The following is a 27813-nucleotide window of genomic DNA, read 5'->3' on the forward strand; positions in this document are numbered from 1 at the left end:
CGGATATGTTCAAAAGAATACGGTCGGAGGCTGGCGTATCGAAAGCTGTTTGTTACTTACAAACCTTTGCTTCGATGTTATCACATCGTATAGAAAATGTGTGAAAAGTTAGCAGAACATCAGATAAGACGTTTTCTTAACGAATTAGAAGCCCATTATTAGATTAATTGCATTGATCACTTCGACAACTTCATTTGATTTTTAGACGCAACAGACAAATAAATTAAAAGGGTTTTTTATCATCCAAATGCCAAATATCATCAACCCCAGAACGTTTCAATTCACCTGGACTCAACGACAAACATCATCCACCTGCTCGTTTTCCGTTACGCTGCGCTCACAAACAATGGGGTCTCTCGTATGTAAAACATCAAACAGTGATTTCACGATACAACTTTTTTTGTTCCAAGCGTTCTCCGAAACGAAGCGGAAACTGGAACTGTTTGGTTTCCCTCGGTCGTGCCGATTCCTGCTTGCGAGAAATCCTCACACCTTCGCGGGGCGCTAAATTCGTGTGATTGTGTGTCATTTCCTATCTTGTTTTTCGCATCTTCGAACCCGGCCCCATCTCGTAACGGTTGTGTTCGTAAAAGAAGTCGAAATAACATGAAACCCGATCCAAACAAAGGAAAACCCTGAGTGATTGTGTTGCTGCTACCTGGCTGGGTACACATCATCGGGCATGTAAGATGACTGCCACAACCAGCTACTACTTTACGTGTCTGTCCTTTATCAAGCCGTGTACTATACTGAAGAAATCGTCTTTCATTGGGCGTCGTCCCATTTGATACAACGGTGGCAACTGATTTCTTTTCCAAACAGTGAGGTAACGCAGTGTGACATAGAGAACACACATCAGAGAAACATGATGTGATGTGTTAGATATTGAGCCATATCTTCCAATCATTACCGCTGAGTAATGTAATCGTGATCTACTCAAAGTCTCTATAAATAAATGAAAATAAGTAACGTGCCGTTCAAACGAAGGCACTGATTTTAAATGTCAATTTCATTTAAAGTTCAAGCAGTTAAACTGTTTAAGGATGTGAAAAAATCCTTTTTTTGATATGGAAGGCACTAAAGTCAGAAGATAACAAAAGACTTAATTGTCCTCCTGAAAAGCCTGACTAGGGTTTATTACGGCGATGATGTCAAATGTGTATATATTGAAGAAATAGTTAAAAAGAAATTTCTGGTCAAAGATCAATGGTAAATTTTCTCTTTTCGGAAATGCATAAACAACGTGCTCTTCTTGCTGAGAACTACGGTCCCCTTTAAACAACAGTTTCGTCGTTTCAGTACAGTCAAATTAAGACCATACCGTATGATCTCGCCTGAGGGTAGTTCAGGGCATTTTCATGAACAAATATGGCCAATTAAACCAAATAAGACAATACCACACTGGATCATCGTCTGAGAAGGAGCACTGACTTTTAGGAGTTCGCTAAAATGTGAAAATGCGGCAGCAGTGCGTCATTATCATAAAAATCATTCAACCATGGCTCAAAGTTCGATAAGATATTTAGGATTTCGCTAGTTTGTGTTCCTTCTCACTGTGGAATACCCAGCAATGAAAAGGCAGACTCATCGGTCAAAGAAGGCGCAATTTAATACCGAAGAATTCCGGGCCCCAAGATTTCCTTCGTTTTCCACAGCATCTTTTCCTCTGATCTGATTGGTAGAGCATGTGAGAGGATGATTCTTGTGGTATGCGGAGTATGTGGGAGGGTGGCAAAACTGGCGATTCCTTCTCTGGATCTCACCGGTTTGATGCAACAACAGCTCGAACAACAGTAACAACGAAAATTCGCTTCCAACACCGGTTACTGCAACAAATCTTACCGTACCCACGGCAGGAAAATTTACAACATACACGAGAGATGTCTCGACTAATGTGGAATTATTTTGCATTGAATGCCCATCCTCAGTCCATAATTCTGGCTCACACGAAAGTGTATGGACGTGGCGATAGATTCCACAATGTGTCTTGCTTGGAGTTTGAAAACGCCAAACTCTCCTTGGTAACCGCAGTCAGTTATTAGCAGAATGAGGCATGAGGCTCGTTCTCATACTATGATTGCAGCCATTGCCCACGCTGCAAAATGAGAAGCAGGCAGGACACTACCCATTACTAGAGCCACTAAAAATGTTCGTTTTGTTACAGTACGCCTCGTTATTCAGTAAGGAACATCCAAACGAACCCACAGTCCACAACCCACAACATCGATAACAACAGTTACGACAACAAACTACCCAGACTCAACGCTGGAAAATTTACAATAATCCCACACTACTCTACATACACTTACATAGCCTCAACCCAAATACTCATCATCTTAGCTTGACGACCTACTAAGGACATGCCGGCCAGCGTATTTTTTTTTTTTTTTTTTTAACGATTACAGGTTTTCTTTATTTAAAACAAAGTTATTTACCTGTCTCCCTCCCCCAGGTATTTCCGCAAGGGCTTTCCCTATGGGGGGTTGTTCCCACGCTACGTGGTTTTTCACCTAAGAACTAATTATACTTACTAAGTATAACTAATTAAAAACCAAGTGTAATTCCGACGCCGCTAGTTGTCTTTCGATGCATACATCGCTTCTATTATCTTCGTCCTTAACTGACGCCTGCACGCTTAACGTCCCGAAGTGATGTTTTCTAAAAGCGAGGCTTCTTCCGCTGGGGTAAGCGACAGCCTCCTCTCGGTGTTAACTTGAGGAAACTCGGGGACTCTCTGAGTTTCTCCAGCTCTCCGATTTCTCCTCCTCTCTCGAGCATTAGCCCTACGATTCCTTCTGGACCGAATCAAGTCCGCCGCTGATGGAGGCTCTCGACGACGGCGTCTCCTTCCGGGAGGAACAGGTGGAAGTGTTCCCTCCCTTACCCTAGCTCTCCATATCCTCCGCATGTAGATTCGGCGCTCATGCCGAAGTCGCACCGTTTCGGGGGAAGGTGTTCGCCCGTAGCTACGTCTGGGAATGGGAGGTGGAGCTGTTCCTGCACGCTCTGCCTCCGCTGCTGCCCGCAGAATATCATCTTCCCTGGCTGTCGATGCTGCTGCGACATCAGCTGCTAGCCTTCTCCGTGCACGTTCCTCCGCCCTGGCCCGTCCACGTCTGCTGCGAGCTGACCGTTGTCGTGCTGCTCGTGCCTCGTTGACCCGTCTTGTAATGTCTAGCAAGACCTCCTCTTCGATCTCCTCGGCAAAGAGAGCAGCCACACTGTCCAGCCCAACCTCGTCGTTCTCTGTTAAGGCAGCATTCGTCCTCCCATTCATTATCGCTTCCTCGTCTCGCCATAGCTGCTGGAGCACCGTGGTGATCGACTTTGCTGCGCGTTGTATGCGATCCCACCACTCTGGACTCTCAAGCAATTTCATTGATAGATTGTCTGAATGGATTGGATCGCTCGTCCCCCAGCCCAACAATTCTCGCCGGACGTCGTCGAACACTGGACACTCAAACATGACGTGGGCCACTGACTCGACCAAGCCTATGCACCGTGGACACTCAGGGGACGTAGTGAAGCCGCACACGTGCAGATACTCACGGAAAAATCCATGTCCCGTGAGTATTTGGGAGAGGTAGAAATCCACCTCCCCATGCTTCCGCCCCATCCACTGATGCAGATCGGGAATCATTCTGTGAGCCCATGTCACATACCGACTAGCCGTTGTTGCTGCCGCTGACCGATCCCACGAGCGCTGCCACTCCTGGATCGTGGCCATTCGTTCCGACATCCGGATCTCCTTCCTGCTGATTCCATTGTCATCTAAAAGTCTCCTGTGGCACCTTGCGTCTTCCGCCACCATTAAGCGATACGGCACCAGGTTGGCCACCACCACTGACACCTCGTACGAGACCGAGCGGAACGAGCTGGAGATCCCCCGTGCCAGCGGCCTTTGCACTTGTGCCAGCTTCATTTGGCACCACTTCAGGTCTGCTGCTTCAGCCCATATGGGTGAGGCGTAACGAATGACCGATTCCGCCACACCTGCCAGCAGACGCCGTTTAGCCACCTGGGGGCCACTGTGATTCCTCATCACAGAGGTAACCACTGAAACCACACGGAGGGCTTTGTCTACGGCCGCCTCCACGTGTGGTTTCCAAGAAAGATGTTCGTGGATACGTACTCCCAGATAGCGTATGGACCGTTTGGTGAGGCACTCCACCTCTCCGACACGAATCGGAACCTCTAACAGACCCCGACGCAGACTCGACACCAAGACCGCCTCGGTCTTCAGTGGAGCAAGTTGAAGATGGCGCCCTCGTAGCCAATCCATAATCACGTCAATTGCCGCTCCAGCAACCGACGCCGCCTCCTCCGGTGTGCAGCCCTCTGCGAGTATCGCCAAATCATCAGCAAAACCGACAATACTGGAGCCTTCAGGGAGCTGGACCTGCAACACACCGTCGTACATGACGTTCCATAGCGTTGGGCCAAGAATTGACCCCTGTGGAACGCCTGCAGTCACCCGACGTGTCATCGGCCCATCGCTGGTGTCGTACACGAGCTCCCTGTCAGTGAAGTAGTCCTGGAGGACTCGTTGCAGCTGCATCGGAACACCCTTCTCCTGCAGGGCCACAGCAATCGCCTGCCAGCTGGCGGTGTTAAAGGCGTTTCGGACGTCCAAGGCCACGACAAGAAGACAGCGTTTGTCCCGCTTGTTTGTCCTGCCGAATGACATGGCGCGTCTCCCCGCATCCACCACCAGCTGGATCGCCTGGACGGTGGATCTGCCCTTTCTGAAACCAAACTGGTTCTCTGCTATTTGAGGCGATTCCGGATTCTCAAGATGCTCATTAAGGCGATCAAGCACTAGCCGCTCGAACACCTTGCCCGGGTTATCGATGAGACACACCGGGCGACAGGACGAAGGATCCCCCGGCGGCTTTCCTGGTTTGGGTAGCAGAACCAGCTTCTGTCGCTTCCAAGATTTCGGCATGCTGGCCGTCTCGAGACACCGCTGGTACACCGTTACGAAGGTCTCTGGATGCTTCCGGATGGCCACCGTCAACGCAGCGTTCGGCAGACCATCCAGACCGGGAGCCTTCCGGGGATGTAATTCTCTCGCGATATTCGTCAGCTCCTCGGTGGTAACCTGTCGAACCGGTGTCTCCTCAACCCGAACGTCCATATCCGGCCAATCAACTGGAGAGTGCTCTGGAAACAGCTCATCCACTACATGTCGCAGCACCGCTGGGTCCCGTTCACGCGCCGTCCTGCTGCCTTGGAACCGACGAAGGACTTGCCGGAACCACTGTCCCGTCTCATCATCGGCCAGGGCCTGTAGCATTTCCCGGAACTGTCTTCCCTTGCTCTCTTTGATTGCTGTTCGTAAGGCGACGCGAGCTAGACGATGTTCCTCCGATGCCAAGGACTTCTCCAACTCGCCCGAGGCCGTGCTCTGCCGAGCTCTTGCCAGTCGGCAATTCTCGCACAATTCCTCAATGGCTGGTGTCCACCAGTACACGTGTGTGCTCGTGTGGCCTTGCGAAGGATAGATACGTGACATAATCGCGTCGCATGCCTCCGACAACACCCCCTCCAGGCTATCAGCGTCTGTCACTCTTTCTGCGAAACGTGTCCCATCAAGTGCCAGTCCAAAACGCCGAGGGCTGAACTGACGGGTCCGCCACCTCGTCCCGGCCTCACGTACCGACGTTAGTTTCTGTCGTCTTCTCCCTCCTGCCGAACGCCGCTGGACCTCTCCCACCGCATACCGCAGAAAGGCGTGATCGCTGTACGAGTACCTCTGCATAACTCGCCATCCTCGATCTGGATCTGCCGCCAAATCGGGCCGGCTAATGGAAGGGCTAGCAAACGTTACGTCAACCCTGCTTGGCCGAGCCACTCCGGTGCCAAGGAAGGTTGGCTCGTGTCCTCTGTTTAGGATGTCCAAGCCGATGCTCTGCACGGTCTGAAGAAGCGCCTCACCCTTCGGATTCACACGCTCGCTTCCCCAGGCACTGTGCCAAGCGTTGAAATCCCCAGCTAGCAACACGCGAGGATGCTCGCTCGCCAACAATTCGATTCGATCCATCTGCTGCTCGAACTCTAACAGTCCGACAGTTGGGGGAATATAACAGCAGATGACCACTATCCCTGCCACCTCGGCCACCACGATTCCAGGGTGTTTGACACTTCTCACCCGCTGTATGGGATAACGCTGGCCGCAGGTGACTATAGCGACCTTCAACCCCTCATCGGCCACCCAATTGCCGTTGTTTGCAGGCACCGCGTATAGCTCTGATATCAACAGCAAATCTACTCTCTCCTCCCGCATGTACTGTAGCGCTAAGTCCTGCGCACTCCTGCATTTTCCGAGATTAATTTGGAGGACTTCCATTAGCTCCGAACATGCGAAGCGCAGGAGGCGGAGGCAATCCGATGCGGGCCGCCACACAAAAGGCACTTCAGCTCGTCTGTGCAGCTCGCTGCTTTGTGGCCTTCCGCACCGCACCGGATGCAGGCCTTGGATCGATCCACCCCATGGCAATCTTTAGCAAAGTGTCCCCGCTCAAGACACTTAAAGCATCGCTTTATATCCTGCGGAGTCTTTGGTGCATCAAACACCATGCAGGAGGTGTAGCCCAGCAAGAGACGTTTTCCCACTAAGTGCTCGGCCTCTGTCCGTGGGAGCTTAACACGGGCGCGCTTAGTTCCATCACGCCGCTCCCACAGTCTTATGGAGGCCATGGAGGATGACTTCTCGAGAGCCGTGAGAATCGCCTTTCGTAACAGCTCCTCATTAGCCAGCGGATCGATGTTTGTCACCAAAATCTCCGACATTTCCGTAGCAATGGAAGCTACTCCTTTTTCGCCGAGCGCTTCTTGGATCCTCTGGCACAGATCGTCGCTGTCCACTCCTCGACTAAGTGGCATCCGCAGATGATCCTTTGGAGTGCGCTTACCCACTCCAATCTTGTCCTGCAAGCCTTCGAGCTGTGCACTTGTACGAATAGTTTCGTACATTGCGAGGTAGCTAACTCCTTCTGCCGGTACAACCAAGATGGCGTCTGGCCGCTTTCGCGACTTTTTCAACTGCTGCTGAGGTGGCTGCTGCGGCCGTTGCTGGCGCTGTTGTTGTTGTTGCAACAGCTGGCCATGCTGCCGCCATTGCTGCCGCTGTTCATTTTGATGCAGTCCCTGACCTCCCTGCGACTGCTGTTGTTGCTGTTCCCCAGACCAGGACAGCTGTTCTTGTTGTTGCTGTTGGTGATGCTGTGGTTTCACCTGCTGCTGTTGCTGCTCTTCCGGGTGACGGTTTCGCGGCTTTCGGCGCACCACCTCTGCCCAGGAACCACCATCCTGGATATAAGGCATGGCAACCGATGATCCGAGCTCCCGTTGCCGTACGCCCTGCTGCTGTTGCTGCTCCTTTGGCCGCTGTTGCTGCTGCTGATGGCTATCCTGCTCACATTGCTGCCGTTGCAACTGATGGTTGCCATCACCACCAAGCAATTGCGCCAATAGCTCCTGGAATTGCCGCCTCTCCGCCTTAAGCTCAGCCCGAAGAGCCACGACGTCCTCGCGAGCGCAAGCCTCGCGATATCGAGCCTCCTCGCGTGCAGCCTGTACCTCCTTCTTGGCCGCCTTGGCATCCTCCTGCATTTGAACGCGGAGGAGCTTCATCTCCTGCCGCAGCTTTTCGTTAGCTGCCATTGAAGACTCCAGTAGGCAGCGAAGCTCCTCATTGGTAACCGCTCCCGACTTCGATGTCGCGGCACTGGCCATTGGTTTTGGTGGGAGCACCCGCGACTCTGTCGCTGTCAAAGTGCGGCCTGCAGTCACCCTCGGCTGGTCACCGCTGGTCGTCCTCGGACGAAGAGTACGCTGCTCCGTCATGTTCATCGCCCTTGCCACTAAGCGCCGGGCCTGTATGCAACCTGAACGCTAAAGGTGCTCTGAACTGTGTCACGCATGTGTCCTGGCTGTTTCTCGCCTCCAGGGGGCGCTGTTCAATGTTTTCACTGCTACAACTGCAGCAACTGACGTATCAGCGAACACCCGCACACGACGACACACCTGACGCCACTGGTGTTCGCGTTTTTGTTATTTATATATATATATAAATATATATATATATATATATTTTTTTTTTTTTCACCACTCGCCTGCAGTAAACCACCGTCTGATGCACACAATCGCTTACTATTTTCACTAACCCGATTGTTTTTTAATTGTCTTATGAGTGTTTACACATTAGTTTCAATGCGAAATGTTGCGAATAATATATATTTTTCGCCAAATAAGCAAACACCGTACCGCTTATGCATCTGCCAAGCACCACCAAGTCCCGGCCAGCGTATGGCTTACTAGATAAGTCTAACATAAGATACAAACCTAAGAAAGGTATACCTTGTGAAATTTGTAATTAGACATGCGATGTTGACCATACGTTAATGTTAGAAAATAATAATACGAAATGAAGAAGTATTTAAGAGAAGATCTTGTTACCAAAATAAGGTAGAATCGCATGAAGTCTTGCATAGAACCTTACGATAGCGAGATAGAATATTAGTTCAGTTATTCAGTACTTAAACGGTAATAGGTAATATCTACCTTACCTGCAAAGCAACTTTTCGTTATTGCACATTATTCTCTATCACACCCACAGTTAAAAACTTAACCTTTCAATTAATGTAACATTTAAATTGCTCTAAGAGTCGCCAGAACCGTTGTTTGCTAAACGTTCAATCTAAAGTAACGATCAAAACGATAAAACCCGCCCCATCAGCCATGGCGAATAATGAACACACCCGCCACTCAGTTCCGCAGTTATGCTGTACACCACACGGTGCGGTATGTTTTTCGCAAACTCCACCATCTGCTGCTGCTGCTTCTGCTGCATCGAGTCTCGCTGTAAACTGCACCAGCTCGAGATAATGCACTTACGTTGAATGGCAATTGGTGGCGGAGGGGTGGAGTACGGGTGAATCGTTTTCCATTATTGCACCTTTCCGGATCAACGGATCATTCATTCGCTGCACCACCACCACTACCATTGCATATTGTGTTACCGTTTTTCCGAAACAAACAGCAAAAAAAACACGGGCATGCTTACTTCCCGACTGTTACGCCATTTAATGTGGGGAAAATTGGGGGGTGGAAAATCTCCCTGCTCCCCCTCCAAGCCAGCGCCACCAGAACCAAGAACAACGCCAACGATCGAGAATTAGTGATGGTGTTTTCACGTGTTTTTTCCTCCCCCCCTCCCTTTTCTAGACGTTCTACCCGGCGATGTACTACCCCGGGGGCGTTCGCCGACGAGTTTGTAACGAACCGTTAGAGCAGTTTGTTCTTAATTGGATGAGAAACAATTTTTCATCTTTCTATACACACAATACACCACCGGCGGGCTGTTACTGCACTGGTGCGCTGCAGCTGCAACCGGAGCCTAGGTCTGATTTCTCCTCCTCCGTCTTTTTTTTGGGACGCGGTGGAACTTTCTCGAACCCGTGCCGTGGGGTTGCCTAGAGGGCTGCCCCGTTCGCTCCTTTTCCCCTTTTAAATCAAGCTTCCCATTACGTGGCTCAACAAAAATCCTGACGAAACCCACCCGCTCGCTTCGTCGTGTTCTGCATTGGCCGGAAACGTGGAACAACCGACCCCGCACTTTCCCCCGTCTCTTATCTAGTGCCCGCCGGTGTGCAAGGTGTTGGGGTGAAAATTAGATTAAATGCAATTAAAATCCGCCGTCAAAGCGTTCGTCGCGCTGTGCGCTCGTAATTTAGCCATTTCGGCATTGTTTCGCTAGCCATTAGCACCAGCAGGCAGCCAAGACCCCCCGTATCCACACCAGCGCCCGGTATCATAGGAATGGAAAAGCTAGTAAAAGCTCTTCCTATCACTTTCACGCGCGGTTCTGTCTTTAACAGCTTTTTACTATATGCGCGCGCCCTCTTAGGGTGCGCTCTGCTGTTTTCTTCATCGTAAATTTTGCTCTTTTTTTTCAATTTTATTTTATTTTTTTATTTTTCCTGAGCTGCCCTTATCCACAGATTCCCTAGTTTCTTTACTGTTTCTACCAGCAGATTATGGTTTGTGCTGAAATTTTCGTTCCACCACCAACCGCTTGTGCACATTATGAAGGAACAGCAATCGTAAGCCCGAAAACAACAAAACCGGAAGGACTTGCGCTGCGCTCACTGGCTGGCACTAACTGCCTTCTGCGAATCGTGGAGCCCACCAAATGAGCGAAGAAAGACAGAAAAAAAAGCTCAAACACACCCACAAAAGAACCATCTAAAAATTATTCCACATTGGACTTACCAGGGCTACGAGGGATAACAGTGCACAGTGTTGGAGAAAATTGTGTGTCGCATGAATGTTGAAATGTGCGAAATAAAGAATTGAAAAAAAAAACATCGCTTTTCTGCGTCTTGTTCCGGGCGTAATTAAATCTTCGTTTTCACTTTTCTGTCACACTCCGCCCCGGAGGGCAACACTGGTTACGCGCAAAACGCCACAAAGCCGGCGAAAAGCGAGCGCGCGGGAGCGGTGCCAAAGACGAAGGTGCAAGAACAAACGGCAAAACAAATTCTCTGTCCCGACAGCTCGGGAATGAAAAATGCTTACCCAGGAACTCTGTCCGGCTGACCTGGCGTCAGTTCGAATGTTTTATTTCTGTTTTATTATACGCTTGAAGGACATGTTCACCGGGGATCTATTATTGCACGCTGATAATCAGAACGCGGTTGCGGACGATGTGAGGGGAAAGAGCAAGAAGGGAAAATAAAAAAAAACTGCTCCAAAGCCTGAGGGTTCCTTTACGGTCACCACACTCGCGAACCATTTTGTTTTTGGGACGTTAATTCACGCCTCCAGCCGCATCGCTCTCTTTCCCATTATAATTGAATGATGTTTCGTTCATTAAACAATAGAAAGTACATCTTGTGCTCACGGTGAGTCTTCGCAGACACCAGTCGGGGTACGAACGTTGGGCAAAGTTAGCCCGTCACCTTGTCACCTAGCGAGCAAGAAATCCGAGAAACAGTAAGATGTCAAAACTTCTTGACTTTGGCCGGATGAGGGCTTTAAAACAAGCGCAAAATTGCAATTTAAATGTGAGGCACCCTCCGATTGGGAAGAACGAAGTGAAATATAATGAGAATGAAATTGATTTTTCTCTTGCGCGTGCAGACAAACACACATACGTACATGAAAAACACATCGTTCTAATTGGTAGGAAAGCAATTTTACTTTTATGACTGTAAAAGGTCTTGTTGAGGTGAGGTTTTGTTTTATGTTGTGTATTAAAAGAGATCTTTCATTTTTACAACGGTGTCAACAAAAAAGGAGAAAATTTTGATAAAATTAGCGAAATACAATTAGGATAAGTGGAATTTAATTGTTTTACCTTTAACTTTGGCATTAAAGCTTTGGTAGATCTTCCCCCTTAAGGATAAAGGAAAAAGAATGAGGAAAAGGCAACCACATATACGCAAGATCCTACGCTAAATCCTCTAGAATTTATGCATAATACGACAGGACCGTGACACTTCTCTAAATTATTTTATTTAAAAATGTTTAAAAACGCAATTCGCACTTGCGTTTTTAGTTTGCTCATTCTATTTATTAATTTGAAACTTACAAACTGAGCCTTGAACTGAGCAAAACGGGACGCATGAGTCAAGCGGTTCGGGGCTCCGTGACTAAGAGCATAGCCCGTGACCAAAGCGACCTGGCTGGTGCGTATAGACCCACAGGCGACAGGAGCGCTGGTACCTTTGAGGAGTGTTACGATGAACCCGAGAAGCAGCCCCTTGGCCGTATTGTCCTACGATCTCAGCAGCGTAGGACGTAGCGCGTAGCTGCATGTTAAATAGACTCGACCCACGCCAAGGACCGGGTCGACAAAGGCCACCACACTATGCTCGCATACTCCATCAGCGATCATCAGCGAGAGGAGTTGCAGAGTGGATTAAACAACGGATCGCCTAGATTTTTGACACAGACTTTTACTTCGGACCCAGACCATTTAATTCGTAACTATAGTGCAGGGGCTCTCGACTGGCTAAAGATGATGGTGGCACATTTGTTGATGCAAGGAGTTTAAGCGTTGCCCTTGCATCCAGTCGAACCCACTCAGTGTGGTTTGAAGAGATGGATGGCCATCTGGATGGGTTTAGAGCACGGATTTAACGGAACATTTTTGGAAAAATCATTACTTTTGGGCCTATTTGTTCTATTTATGTCTAGTCCCTTTAAAACTGGGACACGTCTCTTTGAACGAACTTACTTTCAATAAGATCTGCTTCACAGGCTACATTAGGCTAGTCTCCTTCATCCAAGGTTATAATACTACATAGAAGAGGTGAAGGTCCCTTATACGGGATTGCTCAAAGCCTCTGAGACGAGGCTTTTGGACAACGATGTCGCTGCCGGCTGACCATTACTTCGATGTTATAAATAATTCTTATAATTCAATTTAAAATAAACCGAGTATGGCCGGGATAAGGCAGAGAATAAGGAGGAAATGTCTTATGATTATTAAATTTATTCAACACAAGCGGTGTTGACAATACGGCTCTGGACCGTCATAATTAATTATAAAAAAATAAATAAATCAAATAAATATAAAATAAAGCAAACAAAAGTTATGGCATAAAGTGGCGATGTAATAGTGCAAAACTAACAAACCATATTGCTCACAAAATGGAATTGCACTTAAAATCCAATGCAACTGAAAGGATTAACTCTCCATCACTTCATGCCCTATGAATTATCCATTTTTCAATTTCCCAAGGCAAGCAGGGGTTTTTCTTTCCCGGTTTCCAAAATCTGTGTAAAGAGAAAACTTCGCACAACAAGATTAATTAGTCGATTGTTTGACTGTGGTAAACGGGTAGCAAAATTGACTACAATACTTCCAACCGGGGTTTTGTTTTAGGTGGTATTTTTTACTTCTCTTTTGACCCTTCTTGTGGCCACCATTTCTATTGTTACTTGCACTATTTAAACGCGATTTTTCTGCACTGTTTTCTCCCCCTCTTTACTTTGGTACTCATGCTGCTAAATGCAATCCTTTGTGCTGGTTGAATTGCATAATATTTCATCAACCACCCGTCCAACTAACGCCGTGTTTCACCGCTGGAAACAGAAGTCCACCAAACAAAGCCCACGCTGGCAGCAGGGCAACACAGGCGGTGGTGGGGGCGGGTACGGCGGAACCGGAACCGGATGTGGACTGATCGTCGATGGACGATCGCGGGACGATAAACTGGGCGCACCGGATGGGATGGAGGATGAACGGGACCCAGACGTGATACCAGCGCAGTTTGGTAAGGCTCAATTAAAACAAATTTATTTCAATCAAGCTGCGGGAGCGGTTGGAAAATGGCGCTTGCTTTTCGATGGGTTTTCTTACCACTTCTTTTTTATCTCTCTCTTTCTATCCTTTTTCCTACTTCCTCTTGTGTGCACTGCAGCCGTGTCGAACGATCCGGAGAGTGTTAGCTTCAACTCCTCCAAGTGGCCAAACGGGAACTTTGTAAGTATAGCGCGAAAAGTGCTTGTTGTGCTCAAGTTTGTGATTGATTTTCGCTTCATAGTGGCAGTTTTGGAAAGTTTCACCTTTATTAAATAACGAGTCGTTTACGGTTTACCAAGGCAGATACAAAGTGTCTTCAACGGCATGCGTTGAGTGATTGGCTGTAGAATCCAATAAATGATAAATCTTGTCTCAACATTCGCGACACGTTTCAACTATTCAAACTCATATTCATAAATAGTCCTAAACATTTTACTTGCTAACTATAAGACACTGCTTAGTATTCTAGACCAAACCTAACGACCATTATTCGCATCATTTATGCAACCGTTAATTTTAGTTATTTGACTACCTTTTCCATATGACGTCTTTCAATATACGGAACCATCTCTAAAAGCTTTCAACTCGTCTACTCGTCTATCCTTCCATATAAGAGTTGTTTCAATCGTGTGGCTCCAATCAGCCAGCAACCAGACCACCGAACAATAAACCACCATACCAGGTTTTCCCTTTACATGACGAGAATTTTAAAGCTTTAGCTTCTAAATCAAAATATTTTCTCATGACACCCCGGATCCCTGTGCTGTGGGCACCCGTATCGTATCAGCGCTTTAACGCCGGCACTAACTTGCTGACAGACCGGTAAAAGTGTCTTGCTGAGTGCTTTGCATGCCGTCTCGATTTCACGTATTAATAATACATTGCTGAAATTCGTTTTCTCCACAAACTCCCGGGCCTATCGGGTTCCAGCCGAGCCCAGACAATCGATCCGGGCCTTCAATATTTCTTTCTGCCATCCAATCCCATCACTCCCCCCACAACGTCCCATCGGCCGTTGTTGGTGATCGTGTCGAACGACGTGTTCGACCACCATTTCAGACCACCGGCAGCGCCCCAAATGGCAGAGCCCTTTCCACCAGGATGGGCCAACATTCGTGTACGTATCGATGCTGTACATGCTAAGATTGTCCACAACAACAACAGAACAGCATCGCCGTTGTCGATAACAAACGTAAGCTTACCGAACACGACAAGCCTCGGATGAGGTGGAAAAGCGCTCTCGGAAGGCTCCTTTCCTGCTAGTGTCGTACTCTTCCGTCCGAGAGTGCCGTACAGAGCCGAACGAATGCTGTCGTGCTGGTGAAGCGTGCCGCTTTTTCTCTACGGTTGTTGTTGTTGATGTTAGGTTTCATGGAAGAAAAAAAAAACAACTGTAAACACCACCGGAGGAGTTCTTCAATTGCCCAAATCATCTAGAAACCAACACTACCCAAGCAAAACCCTCATCAACGGAAGCGTTCGGGCCTTGTTCTGCTTATGCCTTTTTACGGCCAAATAATCGTGTCAAAATGGTTCCTTTGAACTGAACCATTCCGAAATAGCAGCAACGGTTGCTCATTTGGAGAAGGTTTTTTTTTTTTTTTTTTTGTTGGGCTATACCTCCTTCCGGTGTGGCCCCTGGTTGGAGGGTAAAAGACGGATGGTGTCACTGGGTGTCAATTATCGTTTCATGTTCTGTACTTTCCTGGTCTTTGGACACTATTTTTTTCTCATCTCTTAATGCGTCTTGTTAACAAGTTGTTGTCAGGAAAGGATGCTGTTGCTTGTAGAAAATGAACGTTGTTTTATTCTGTATTGCTTGATTTCTATCTCATTGCAATATTGCTCCCTGTGTGCTGTTTGAGCAATGAGGAAAGATTTTCGGGTATTTTTTTATTTTTTGTTGATGGACATAACGTCCGTAGAAATCACATAGTAATTTGTTTCACAAATTACTATGTGATTTCTTGGGTTTATCAGTCTAACAATCTTATCGATCTGTCAGCTTTTAGTTAATTGTTTGTGAAGTATATATCATCGCCATTCTGATGAACATACCCACGTGCATTTTAGTTTGAGGCCTAAAAAAACTCAGTTGTCTGGGTCGTTCGGTGTCTGCTCATGACTACCGCAGGCTGGCGAGACTGATTCGCTCAGAATCTGTGATTTTGAAGGTCCTTCTCCACGTGTGGCAGTCAAAAGTCTTCTTCCTTTCCAACGCGGCTAAGAAATTGTTCATAATATTGGTACAAAGATCAGATCACAGAGGCTTATGTGAGAACTGTTCCAATGGCTGTGTTGTAAAATCGTTCAAGTTCTTCTTCTTGGCCTGCTCAGGGTTGAGCACGTCGCGTTGACATGGCCAGGTCTCCAACCAGTTTCCAGGAAACTCGGTCTAGGGCTGCAGTCCTTCATTCACTGCTGCATCCTATCTCCGACAGGTTTGACCCCTCTTGATCCAGCCACCGGGCTCGCTGTACTCCTCTACCTGACAGGTCGCTCACCACTTGCCCTAGCCAACTTATCCTTCCGGCTTTGGCTATCGTCTAGATATAAGCATCGTCAAACAGCTCAGCTAGCTCGTGGTTCATTCTCCTTCGTCACACGCCCTACTCGCACACTCGGCCAAAGATAGTCTTTAGCACCCGCCGTTGGAAAATGGCGAGTGCAATGGAGTCATTCGTCAGTCCAGGACTCGTTCCCGTAGAGGAATACCGGACGTATCAGTGTGCGATATATCGTACATTTCGTGTGTTGTTGGAGTCTTCTGGATCGCAGGAGTTTGTGGAGTCCTTCGGAAAGCAATGTGCCTTCAGATATCGCTGCTTACGTTGTTGTACGATCTACGAATCCTCAATCATATTCTATTGGCCTCGCGTTTCAGTCGGGTGTAGGCCTCGCACACCGCCGCAGATGTCCGTTCGATGATGTCAATGTCATCCGCGAGGCCAAGGAATTGGAGGGAACGGCTGAAAATCGTGCCTCGGATATCGAAGCCCGCGCTTCGCATGACACCCTCCAGAGCGATGTTGAACAACAAACACGAGAGTCCGTTGCCTTACCTCAGAGACCCCGGAGAGATTCGAACGATTCTGAATTACGTGGATGGCCATCTCTAGTAACAGGTTAATGAAAACATACACAGTCACAGACAATAATATAGAACTGGTTTCCTCCATGGAGAAGGTCTCCCTGAAGGATGGATCACTGATGGACATTCCTTGTCCTTACTGATAGTTTCAGATTATCTCTTCAACGAATGGAACTAGTCTCAATGTATTTGCATCTTGCCTTTTTAAGCACATAATAGTGGCTAATGCAAAACTCGTGTTAAATATTGTAGTATATTGTTTTAAAAATATGTTTCATTAGTTTCCTCTCAATCATAACGCTAATTGAACACTGCTTTAGAAACCACCACAAAACATAAGTACACACCAGTTTTCCTATGGAATATTCCCCCGAGTGCACAAATCATACCACCATACGCCGATGCCAATGTTTGTCATCTCGCGATGGTATTGTCGTAACAGAAAATTAATTACCAGATCAAAAATCAATTAAATAATCGTACCCTCTGTTCACTTTCTCTCTCTCTCTCTATTTCCTCTATCTGTATTCGCAGTATGACAGATACCCAAACCATGACATACGACCATCGGAGCTGCTGATACCGTCCGCGACAGGGACACTAGGTCCAACGACGAATCAATTACACCCGAATGTTAATCAACCGGGTGATAGTATTAAATTAGGTCCATACTACACGTCCGGCGGTCTATTGGCAGGCGCTGGAGCAAACGCGTCAGTAGCAGGCGGCACAATGGGCAGCACCGCTGGCAGCACACCGCTCGGTGCATCTTACCTCAGCCCGGCCGGGTCCCATCCACTCGACAGCGGCGGCCTGGATGGTGTTGGCGGTGTTTCGCTAATGTACAGTGGGCCGGCCGGCGGTGGTACGGGTGGTGTTGTTACTGGCCAAACACTAGTTGGCAGCCATCATCAATCAAGCCTGCTGCCGAACGGTAGCGCCGGTACCGGAGTTAATCCTAACGATTATGACATCAATGTACATACCATCAAAAATATGCTAATGACGACTCGCGTGCCCGAAAGCTGCGTTTAGTTCGGGACCACCGCAAGCCGCGAGCGAAAACACCCGGGCAAGAAAGCTGGCCACCGTTGTCTCAAGAATGGGTGATTGTGGTGCGAATAGAGAATAATGATGATGTTGTGTGACGCAGTTTGAGCTTCCAGGAGAGCATTTTTTTTTTCTTCGGACAATACGCTTCTTTCGGCTAGGCGTCCTCGTTACTCGACAGCAGAGCAAGGCTTATGGTTAGTAAAAAAACGTTTCTGGTTAAATTTTGTACGCAACAAGGGTGGCGAGCGATTTCTGTTCCATGTTTAGTTCCACAACAAAAGCAGCATGACTGATGATCTTCCCTTGGCGAGAGAGGAAGAGAGCGAAAGCGGAAAAAGATCAATTATTTGTTCTGTTTACTGTACGTGTTATTCTATTATCATTTATCAGACCACATATTCACTGTACCAACACCAATTTCTACGACTAGTGAGCACACTATTGCTATTTGAACCCGTTTGTAAGGCATACATTATTTCAATATTAGCATTTTAGGAAAATGAAATGTGTTTGAAACTGTTGAAATCATGTACTAGTTTCTTAAAAGTAGAATAAAAATAATGAGCAGAAGGTTCTAAGTGCGTGAGAGACTAGCTAGATTTTATTTTATTTTCTTACTTAAACTTTTTAAAAATACAAACACTCATTAAAACTGGTTTACCTTCAAAAGAGAGCAACCCATTGCGTTGCCTGTCTTATAATTAATTGGTTCAAGCAGTCGGCAATGAAGCTTTATGTTCTGCATCTACATTCCAAAAGACAAAAAGCACGATGGAACTTGTCAAACGAAAAACTTATATGTTTTTGTTTTTAAATAATTTTGCGCAAAAACAGTAAAAACTCTCATGTCACAGGTTCATTAACTGCAACAAATGGCAAGTGGCATTTTTTTTTTTGTTTTGTGTCCAGCAGAATGCGAATCGGGATCGTTCACAAAGAAGCATTGTTGGCAACTGTTTTAAGTACCCGTCCGCAAAACAAAATCGGAACAAAAACCATCATAAGCACTAACAAACACACAGAGAGGTGTGTAGTTTGAAGTTTTTAATAAGGAAAAAGAACAGACGAATGCAAGAAATGGCATGAAAGAAGGCACACACATTTGTCCAACATTTGGATAGTGAAAAGCGAGAATCATTAAAATTATTCTACAGTTTCCAGATATTGTTGAGTTTTTTGTTTCATAGTTTGACGTAAATGGAAATGGTTTATAAAGAAATATGTTTAAAGAAACGCTCTTAAAACACCTTTTTGGGGAAGAAAAGTTAGCAAAAGCGAGTGTTTGTTTGTGTGTATGTGTGTAATAGAAAACGAGAAAGAAAGAGAGAGAAAAAACCAAACTAAAAACATTGATGTTAACGTAAGTGTAATAGAGTATATGAAACACATTGGATAGGTAAACTGTTTTAACTAGAACGGCGGCAAATGCTAATAAGAGCAAAGTGCGTTGTGCGATTTCCGATGGAGGCGCCTGGTATTTCACGCGCGCGCCCATGTGTCATAGGTAGTTCAATTGAATAATGTCCACGGTGTGATGGTGGCAGCAGCCAAACATCTCGCACAAAATCGCCTCAAGCAACACACAGTTTCTCACTCGCAAAATTGTCTATTGTTTCAAACCATGTAAAGCTACAAAACAGTTGTGTGCCAATTATCAGTAAAGTACATCACAGTCCCCCTCAACATATCACGTAAATAATCGAATCGTTTCCCCTACCCTTTATCACTCTCGGTAGAACCATAGCATTAATGTTATACTTTCATATCCCGTTCGATACATATCTCCACTTTTGACGCGGTTTTCTAACGATCCATTTTTGGTCCGCTCCCCGATCTGAAGTATTGTTTCAGAGTATATAATATCGATTGTTACAATTACCCGTAAACGAACTGTAAATAGCGAGATCCTAGTTTTCCACCGTTCATATCGTGTAAATGACAAAAAATAAACCAAAACACCCCTTTGTAAGCTTCCTCCAACGGTGCAGAGTCGTGTAAATAGGCGCGCAGTTAAAGTGGGTGAAAACAAACATTTACATGGTGTTTTAAACGATGCAACACGCACTACATAATCGTGGATGGCAGATAGTTGCTGCTAGATTTTATAAACAAGCGTCTGTTTTTCCTCGATTTTACTTTCCCCTTACTGATGCCAATTTGCCAAGCATCAGACCAGAATTGTACATATTTTGCTCGAAGAAAAAGAGAAACAAAAAGAACACAAAACTAATACTACAGCATTAATGGCATGTAAAACCGGAAAAAAAACAAATGTGTAAAATGTGCCCGAAAGAGGAAACTTTGTTCTAATTATTAAAAGAAAAAAAAGAAACAAACAAACCAAAACAAAATCGTTAGTGTAATGCCAAACCGGCACACAGTTGGTGTATGGAAAACAAGCAACACATAAATCATCCTGAACACATAAAAAAACAATAAAGAAAAAATCGAGCGGAAAGTGTATTTTATTGTTGTAAAAAAAAAGAAAAATAAAACGAATGTAAGGAAGTAACAAAAAAAAGAAAAGAAAAAAACATAAAACAACTCATGCGCTGGTAAGAACGGAGGGAAAACATAGCAAAGATAGTGGAAAACAAAACGAAAACAAACAAAAACAATAAACATTCAAAAAGGTTTGAAACTAATAAAAACAAGCAAACCATTTTTTGAAGCTGTAGCTGTGGTGTGATTTGTGACGTATTTTTTGGTCTCTTTCGGGTAAATGGCGAAACCCACAAATTTTCCTCTATTCTCCGGCGGTACCTGTGTGTTGCAATTTTCAGCAATAAAATGTTAATTCGAAATCAAACGAGCAGAAGGCACGTTGCATCGCGGGGAATAATTTAACGCTCGTCCAAGCATAAGACACCGTGTCATACGGCGAACGGGTACAATACTTTACACTAATCGTTCGAGAGTGCCCCTTAACTGGATGCGCAGGAATGTTGGTAAAAAATGGTCATGTGGAAAAATGTTCTCACATTCAGTTGGGAAACTGACCGCCATCACCATCACCAAGCGATGGATGCGGCCATAGTAGAGCAAACAGACAACTGACACAGTGTTGACTACATCCTTTACAGCCGGCAGCTAAACCAACGACCGTGCAAACATGGTCGGCAAAAAGTTTTTCCGCTTTTCAACAGATCGGAACAGAACGCTCACCACAGTCCGGGTTGTTTCTTTGCCGTTTCAATTTGCCACCCCCCCTCCCCGACACCGAACACACGCGCACACAGCCACAGCGCGTACACATAGAATGTAGAGTGTTTTCTTACTCTGCACGTGTATTTAATTATTACAACCCACAAAACTGGCCTTTATGGTGCGATGCATTGGCATACGTTTTCGGGGTTCGCCGGAGGGGGAAGGCTGAATTTGCAATTATGCATGTTTGCGTGTGGTTCTGTGTTGTGTTTGAATACCGTTACTTAACATGTTTGATTGTGGTCGGTTGTGGATTTCGGCTTAATTGTACTGTTTATACTATCTGCTCACAATTAAATGGGTTGCTTGCCTCGCATATTGCTCACTACGATCAGTTGAGAATTTAGCTCATTTTATAGATTGATGGTAGACCGGGATTTAGACCGAATTGGATTTGAATCCCAGTGGTGACCGACGCATCTTTTGCGACTACCATCGGGTCACCCGAACAGTAAAATAGTCCGAAAGATGCAGAATAATTCTCTATATGACAGCTCTCGTTCCGATACGAATTTCTGTAATTGATCTTGTCAACGTAACTTGGTTTGTCAAACACACATTGCAAAGTCATCAACATTCCAGATAGAGATATCAACCTCCATTCCAGATACAGATCAACTTATGTGCTACATCACAGACAGGTTTTATCCCTGATTTCGGCCTCATGTTCCAGTCTAGTGTGAGCATCACACATCGTCACAGATATTACTCCGAGGATGTAAAATTATTTTGCAAAGCCCAGGAGTGGCAAAGTGGCATAGATCGGATAAAATTTGTGTACTGGATGTCACAAACCTCTGGACAAGACTGGACATGAAACCTCCTAGACCAATGTTGAACAATAAACCTTTAAAAGTAGAATAGTACTCTAAGTATGATATAATTGAACACTCCTGATGGTGCAAAATTCTTTACAAAATAATCACAAATTTTGACCTGAGCTCTTGCCCCGAAAAATTGAGACAATCTTCGACTGCTTAGACAAACGAAATTTGCAAATGTACAAATTTTAACCCTCGACGGTTGGTTGCTAAATGATGAATGGATTTGGATGTATACAAGGAGAATATATGACTAATTATATTCGTATACCATGTTTTACGACAAAATGAGTTCTTCAATTTGTGATAATCTACTATCAATCAATTATACAGAGACACTGATTACTCGAAGCATTTTTTATATCACATAATCGCTAAGTGATGACTCACAGGGAAACATTCAATCATATGATGCATTTTACCGAAACGTTAGGCGGGATTTCGTAATGGCAATGAGTGGCATTAATTAACAAAGTTAGATCCAAAGAAACTCTACAATGGTTGGTACAATTCCGGAGCAAAACTGATGAGCAGAACTCATTCGAGACCTTTTGAAGATGTATTTAATATTTTTCTTTGGCACTACAACCTCAGGAGGAAATTTACGCTTGAATTTCGGATGTACACACACAACAAATCATCTGCTCAACGATTCGTTTCAAGGCAGTGATGCGTTCAGAGACGTTATGCTACCAGCAGTCATTTATTTTTGTTTAAATACATCTGGTTCGAGCTTTTCTTTACACAATTCCACTACCGTTTCTATTCATCTTGTAACTGTGTTGTTTTAACGCTCATACATAATAGTCAAGGCGTGCATTTTTAATGTGCAAGAAATGTCCTGAAAGAGTAAAAAAGGCATCTAGATAAAGATCTCCAAAAAAAAAACAACAACAAAAAAGCCTTTGGTGCCCATCAATTTCATTGATATGAACAAAAGCTCGTTGTAATTTCTAATTTCACATCATTTTTTGTTTTCTTTGCTGGTGCAATGTGTCCGCACACGGAATCTCATATGGACACGTATATTTTTTACGCATTGCATAAATTAAGACACTAAAGGTGCTATAGTATATAGAAAAGGGGATACAAAAACAAATGCGTTTCCTAAATACGTACGCATATTTCTGCATGCAACGGATTGCGTGAGTGGATTTGATTCCAGAAATGGTTAAAGCACTGTAGTTCATTAATAAAGAAAATGCATTCTAAATGCATTGACCATGTCGCAGCTGTGTTGATCGTCGGATTGATTCGATCTTCAAACTGTCGGTAGATCTACTTCGTTACGGCATGGATGGCTTCGGCCAAATACGCCACATTCTTGGAAGTGACGCCTGCCATCGAAATACGGCCATCCTTTGTTAGATACACGCTGAACTCTTTCGTCAAACGCTCGCACTGTTGCTGGTTCATGCCCGTGAAACAGAACATGCCAATCTGGTCAGTAATGTGAGACCAGTTGCGCGACGATCCGAGCTCTTTCAGGTTGTTACGCAGCGTCGAGCGTACGGAGATGATACGATCGGCCATCAGCTTCACATCACCGAGCCACTCCTGGCGCAGTTGCTTGTCGCCTAGAATTTCAGCCACCAGACGTGCACCATGAATCGGTGGATTCGAGTACATCGGACGAATAAGAATCTTGATCTGAGACATTGTACGATCCGCCTCGTCCTTGCTACCGGTGACCAAAGAAAATGCTCCCGCACGTTCACCGTACAGACCCATATTCTTGGCGAAGCTCTGGGCCAACGCAATCTGGTGTCCGTCGCGCAGGAAGGCACGCACTGCCAGCGCGTCCTTGTCGACGTCACCACTCGCGAAGCCTTGGTAAGCCATGTCGAAGAACGGGAACAGGTTGCGCTTCTTGATGAGGGTCGACATTTCGGCCCACTGTTCCGGTTTTGGATCTACACCAGTCGGGTTGTGTGCACAGGCATGCAGTAATACTATGGATTTTTCCGGAATTTTCTGCAATTGAAAAAGTAAAAAAATATTTTACAAATTTTAGTATCAAAAAAGACAAAAATTTCACCGTCATGATTAATTATAAATAAATAAAAAAAGGCAAAGAAAATCGTCCCAGACAAATAATTTAAAAACAACCCTCATACACCATCGCCCCATTGCATCAGACAACAAAAGCGGTGCAAACAACACCAAGCAAAAACAACATCCTCTCGCGAGGCCACAACAATATGCTCCAGATCGCGTTCAACTGATAATGCGCCGCATTCTGACGTAGCACCATGTGCTATTTAACCCTATATTTGATTCGTAATACCACTTCACTATGAAAGCGCGATAATAGTACGGCTTTCGTCATTGAAAGCGGCGCTTCACTTACCGAAAGATCTTCCAGCGCTCCAGCAAAATCGAACCCACAGGTCGACGGATCGTAATAGCGGTACGACTTGACATTCAACCCCGAATGGCGGAAGATTGGTCCATGGTTACCCCAGGACGGGGTCGGTAAATAAATGTCCTTCGGGCCGGGGAAGAAGCTGGCCAGAAACGCACCACCGATACGCAGTGCACCGGTTCCACTGATGCCCTGCACCGTTGCATTCAGCCCATTTGCCACGTGCTCGCTCGAGTCGCCCAGCGCAAGCAAGATGCTGTGTTTGCAAAATTCCGCCGTACCACCGATCGGTGAATATTCGTGATCAAGCTGCTTCTCAGCCAGCCGCTTTTCGGCCTTTTTCACGCTGGGCAGTACGAATGGTTTCCCGCTATCGTCGCGGTACGCACCGACGCCCAGATTAATCTTTTTCGGGTTCGTGTCACGCTTGTACGCTTCCGTTACGCCGAGAATAACGTCCGGTGGGCCCATCTGTACACCGCTCCACCAAGAGCTGGAAAATAGTAATAAATTTGACGAATTAATTATCAAAAAAGGGTTTGCTAAACTAGCTACGTCTTAGCGATGGATTTTTTGTGGATCTAAGGGGAAATGTTGTTGGAGCCCTCTTCATGGAGGGAATTCTACATCCTGTGACGAGATAATCGCACACCAAGCTGTTTGAAGTTGGAATGGATATAGGGCCCTGTCTCGGGATTTCTCGGGGATCTCTTCTTGGCTAAATGAACTTCTTGATCACACCGGCCATCAAATGGCTTGCTTCTTCTTTTTCTTGACATAACGATCAGCTAATTGATACCGCGCAGTTGGATAGTCAGTTCTCACTCCGGGCGAACGGCCAGGATGAGATTTGAACCCCGGTCCATCTCCCGGCACCCAACCACCGGGCCGCCCCATCCTAACTTGGTAGGTAGATTATACCGATTGTAAAAAATAGAAAAAAAACGAAACTGGTCCAGGATGATTCCACATAACATCGGAACCAGTTCTAATAGGTAAGTGCAACCAATTCTTCCGGTACTGTCGGAACCGACTGGAACCGCCCGGAACCGCCCGGAACCGTTGGAATCATCCGGAACCGGATCGAAACCATGGAAGCGTTCCAGAGAATCCATCACTAATATAAACAAATAAATGTAAATCTGCATGTGTATTTGATTATCCTGTTAGAGCACACATTGGTTGAACATGTTTGTTTAGAGCATTATCTACTGCTGCATCTGCAAGATAACATAATATCTCTCATTCACACCTACTGATAGCTTTGCTAGATGAAAAGGTTAACAAACCATTTAGCAATGTCATTCAAATTATGCCTGATAATAGATTAGCATAGCAAAAGCAACTAACTGTGAGACAAATTGGAAGGATTAAAGCCATGTTGTGTAATCGGCTAATCTGCCGAGTGCAAAATATAAGAGATACACAGTACATTAAGATACATTTCCAGCATTACACATTTTACCTTTCGTGCAAGGTTTTACTCTCACCGGGTTATTTTTAGTTTGCATCTTTTAAGCATCCACTAGAAAACTTGACCATACTCTCATTGCCGTTAGGTAATCGTTGATCCATAAATACCATCTCATCAACGTCATCAACAGTGCGTTCGGCTAGCGGAGGGGGATTTTCGAAAATGATCACGGTTCCGTCAACTGACCGTCGGTGACCTTGCCAATTCAGCCGAAGGTCACTAATATCGCGCCTGACCCTGAATGCTAATGCCCTTTCACAAGACCCCCCCGATACACGCACGAATAATGTTGCCGGTGATAGAAGATATGCTTACCTGGCCCGTACTGCGGCCAGCTGACCTTGGGCTGGCAGTACATTTCGCAACAAAACAGCTGAGCTGCGCTGGAGTGCTTTCGAGCAGGCCATCTTTTACCGCTTTCACCGAGAGAAGCTGGAAATAACTGGAAAACAAAAGACCAACAGTGAAGCACCACACGATGAGGGGAGATTACACCCGACCCGACAAGCTTTGATCGTTTGCTTTGCGCTTCCTGCAGGTTTTTCAACTCACCGATAGTGCGAATCGTTATCAGAGCGTTATCAAAACACGGACCGCTTTTGACAAAGATGGAAAGGGTGACAGATCACAACGTCAACATTGGACTGGTGGCCATGTTGGAAAATATATTGACAGACACTCCAAATGGATTTGTATTTCCCAAAAAGTATGTTTTTTTCTGCACATTGCCATCAGAATGTTTTGTATTATATAAAAACAAATAAACAAATTAGTTTCTTCTTATTTACTGTCGTTACAAAACAATTGAATAACAAAAAAACGCGGTTCGTTCGCTTGTGGTAGCACAGCTGTTCATGGTCCAACCTTGCACAGATGATCTTTGACATTGACAGCTGATTTTTTTGCGGGCAGAGCGCGCGCGTTGCAAAATGAAAAGAAATCTAAATTGCTTTGAATTAATTCTATGCGAATATGGACTTACAACAATATACAGCAATGATAAATTCGTTCTTGAGTTATAATAGTTTAACAAAAAAAATATTTTCGTATGTACACTTTCAAATTTAAGGCATCTGTTTACTCTTTTCATGGGAAACAACTCAACTATGAGGAGCACAATAGCGTTCAAATTCAAAGGAACCGCCAGCTTCCACGAAATCTGAACAAAGGTCTTCAAAATGGATTGTCGCAATCGGATGGCGCATCAGTATCAAAGTGTTTTTAGCAGTTCAACAATCTAAAACTGTGGCTAACAAAATGCTCAAACGTTTCCTGCCGGCAGAAATCAGTGAAGCACACTACGCCAAATTTCAAAAGCAGTACATGGCGTTGGCAACAAAAATTGCGAATCTCGACGATGCCATTCCGGAGTGTCGTGTATTTCGATACAAGCGTCAAAGCGGGGACGGCAACTACGCGGAACTGCAAATCATAACCAAAAGGATGCAAGATATGCAGCGATCGTTCATGGAATGGGCTTACCTTCTGGCTGAGCGCAACTTGAAACAGAAGTATCAACAGTTTGGATTCCGTTGGCAGAAAAACAATTCGTACACGGATATGTTCCTCAAATGGGCACGATACATGATCGCTTACGATCCATCTACCTTCTATCCGGTGGGTTACATCTTTTTCCGGTTTGATGTCGCATTGGGTCATACGGCCGTCACCATTTACGGTGTGCACGTGGACGAACCCTACAGGAACCTAGGGTTGGGCACACATCTGATGAAGACGCTAGAAATACTGGTTCACCGATTGGGAGTGGAGATCCTGATTATAGGAGTGGCTAAACGCGATGAAGCCCTTAAGCGGTTCCTTCACAGGCTGGGGTTTGCTGCAGACAAAGGCGAAAAGTCTATCAACTCGGAATATGAAGTACTTGTTGCTCCCACTAAGTGCTACAAGATTATTGAAGCGCATCACATGTCTGCGGTGTCGTTCCAGTAGCTGCCGATCTGGGCAAATCGTTAAGGCCACTGTGTAATATAATATAAGGGATAAGAAACCCCTCACACACCTTTTTAGGGTTTAGAACTGAAGAACAAGAACTACATTATAATTCTCGAAATGAAAAAAGGTCATACTGGTAGCGATAATGAAAACACAGAGAACTCAATTCATGCCAGAAAGGGGCTACTGAGATGAAAAGACACGATTGATGAGCTGCTTAGGAAGAATGTTGAATAATAATATTATGAACTCATTTCAATGCATTAAAGAATCTTAAGGGTCATGAAATCACAAAATATGTAGTTTTTTATCCTTGTACTTGAAATCGTGGTGAAAAGAAAACTCCGGAAGCTGCCGTTGATGACTTTGGTTTAGCACTATTTTATGGTAGCATGTGGGAAGATTCAGATTTTATACAGGAAACCGGATCATAGTCCTTTCCGAGATCCTGAGCAGCTTGCAGTCTACTTATCAAACAAATTGTTGTGGTGGCGAATTCCCCAAGTTATTACAGCAGAAAATATCTGTTAATGT

General features: G+C 45.5%; 2 protein-coding genes across 2 annotated transcripts in view; one reads left to right on the forward strand and one right to left on the reverse strand.

Annotated features, from left to right (window-relative positions):
* LOC126564015 (CD166 antigen-like) overlaps window positions 1-17444 on the forward strand; it is a 128859-nt gene extending 111415 nt beyond the window's left edge. Inside the window, exons 15-17 of the mRNA XM_050220916.1 lie at window positions 13106-13286; window positions 13434-13495; window positions 16941-17444. Of these exons, the coding sequence (XP_050076873.1) occupies window positions 13106-13286; window positions 13434-13495; window positions 16941-17441 (744 nt within the window). The 3' untranslated portion in view covers window positions 17442-17444. The remainder of the gene's footprint in view (window positions 1-13105; window positions 13287-13433; window positions 13496-16940) is intronic.
* A 5283-nt stretch (window positions 17445-22727) lies between these two features.
* LOC126564720 (aspartate aminotransferase, mitochondrial) lies at window positions 22728-25789 on the reverse strand. Its single transcript, XM_050221813.1, has 3 exons — window positions 25642-25789; window positions 23838-24345; window positions 22728-23461 (listed from the first exon to the last, which is right to left on the reverse strand). Exons 1-3 carry the CDS (start codon window positions 25731-25733, stop codon window positions 22766-22768), a joined length of 1296 nt encoding a protein of 431 aa, XP_050077770.1. The 5' UTR covers window positions 25734-25789; the 3' UTR covers window positions 22728-22765.
* Window positions 25790-27813: the final 2024 nt, after the last annotated feature.

The sequence above is a fragment of the Anopheles maculipalpis genome, chromosome 3RL (genome assembly GCF_943734695.1).
Source record: "Anopheles maculipalpis chromosome 3RL, idAnoMacuDA_375_x, whole genome shotgun sequence".
Classification (NCBI taxonomy): domain Eukaryota; kingdom Metazoa; phylum Arthropoda; class Insecta; order Diptera; family Culicidae; genus Anopheles; species Anopheles maculipalpis.

Coding starts and splice junctions, on each gene's coding strand:
- LOC126564720 (XM_050221813.1), bottom strand. CDS start 25,733: ATGGCCTGCTCGAAAGCACTCCAGCGCAGCTCAGCTGTTTTGTTGCGA. Junction 24,346..25,641: donor CTGGCCGCAGTACGGGCCAG/GTAAGCATATCT, acceptor ACTATTTTCCAG/CTCTTGGTGGAGCGGTGTAC. Junction 23,462..23,837: donor GAGCGCTGGAAGATCTTTCG/GTAAGTGAAGCG, acceptor TTTCAATTGCAG/AAAATTCCGGAAAAATCCAT.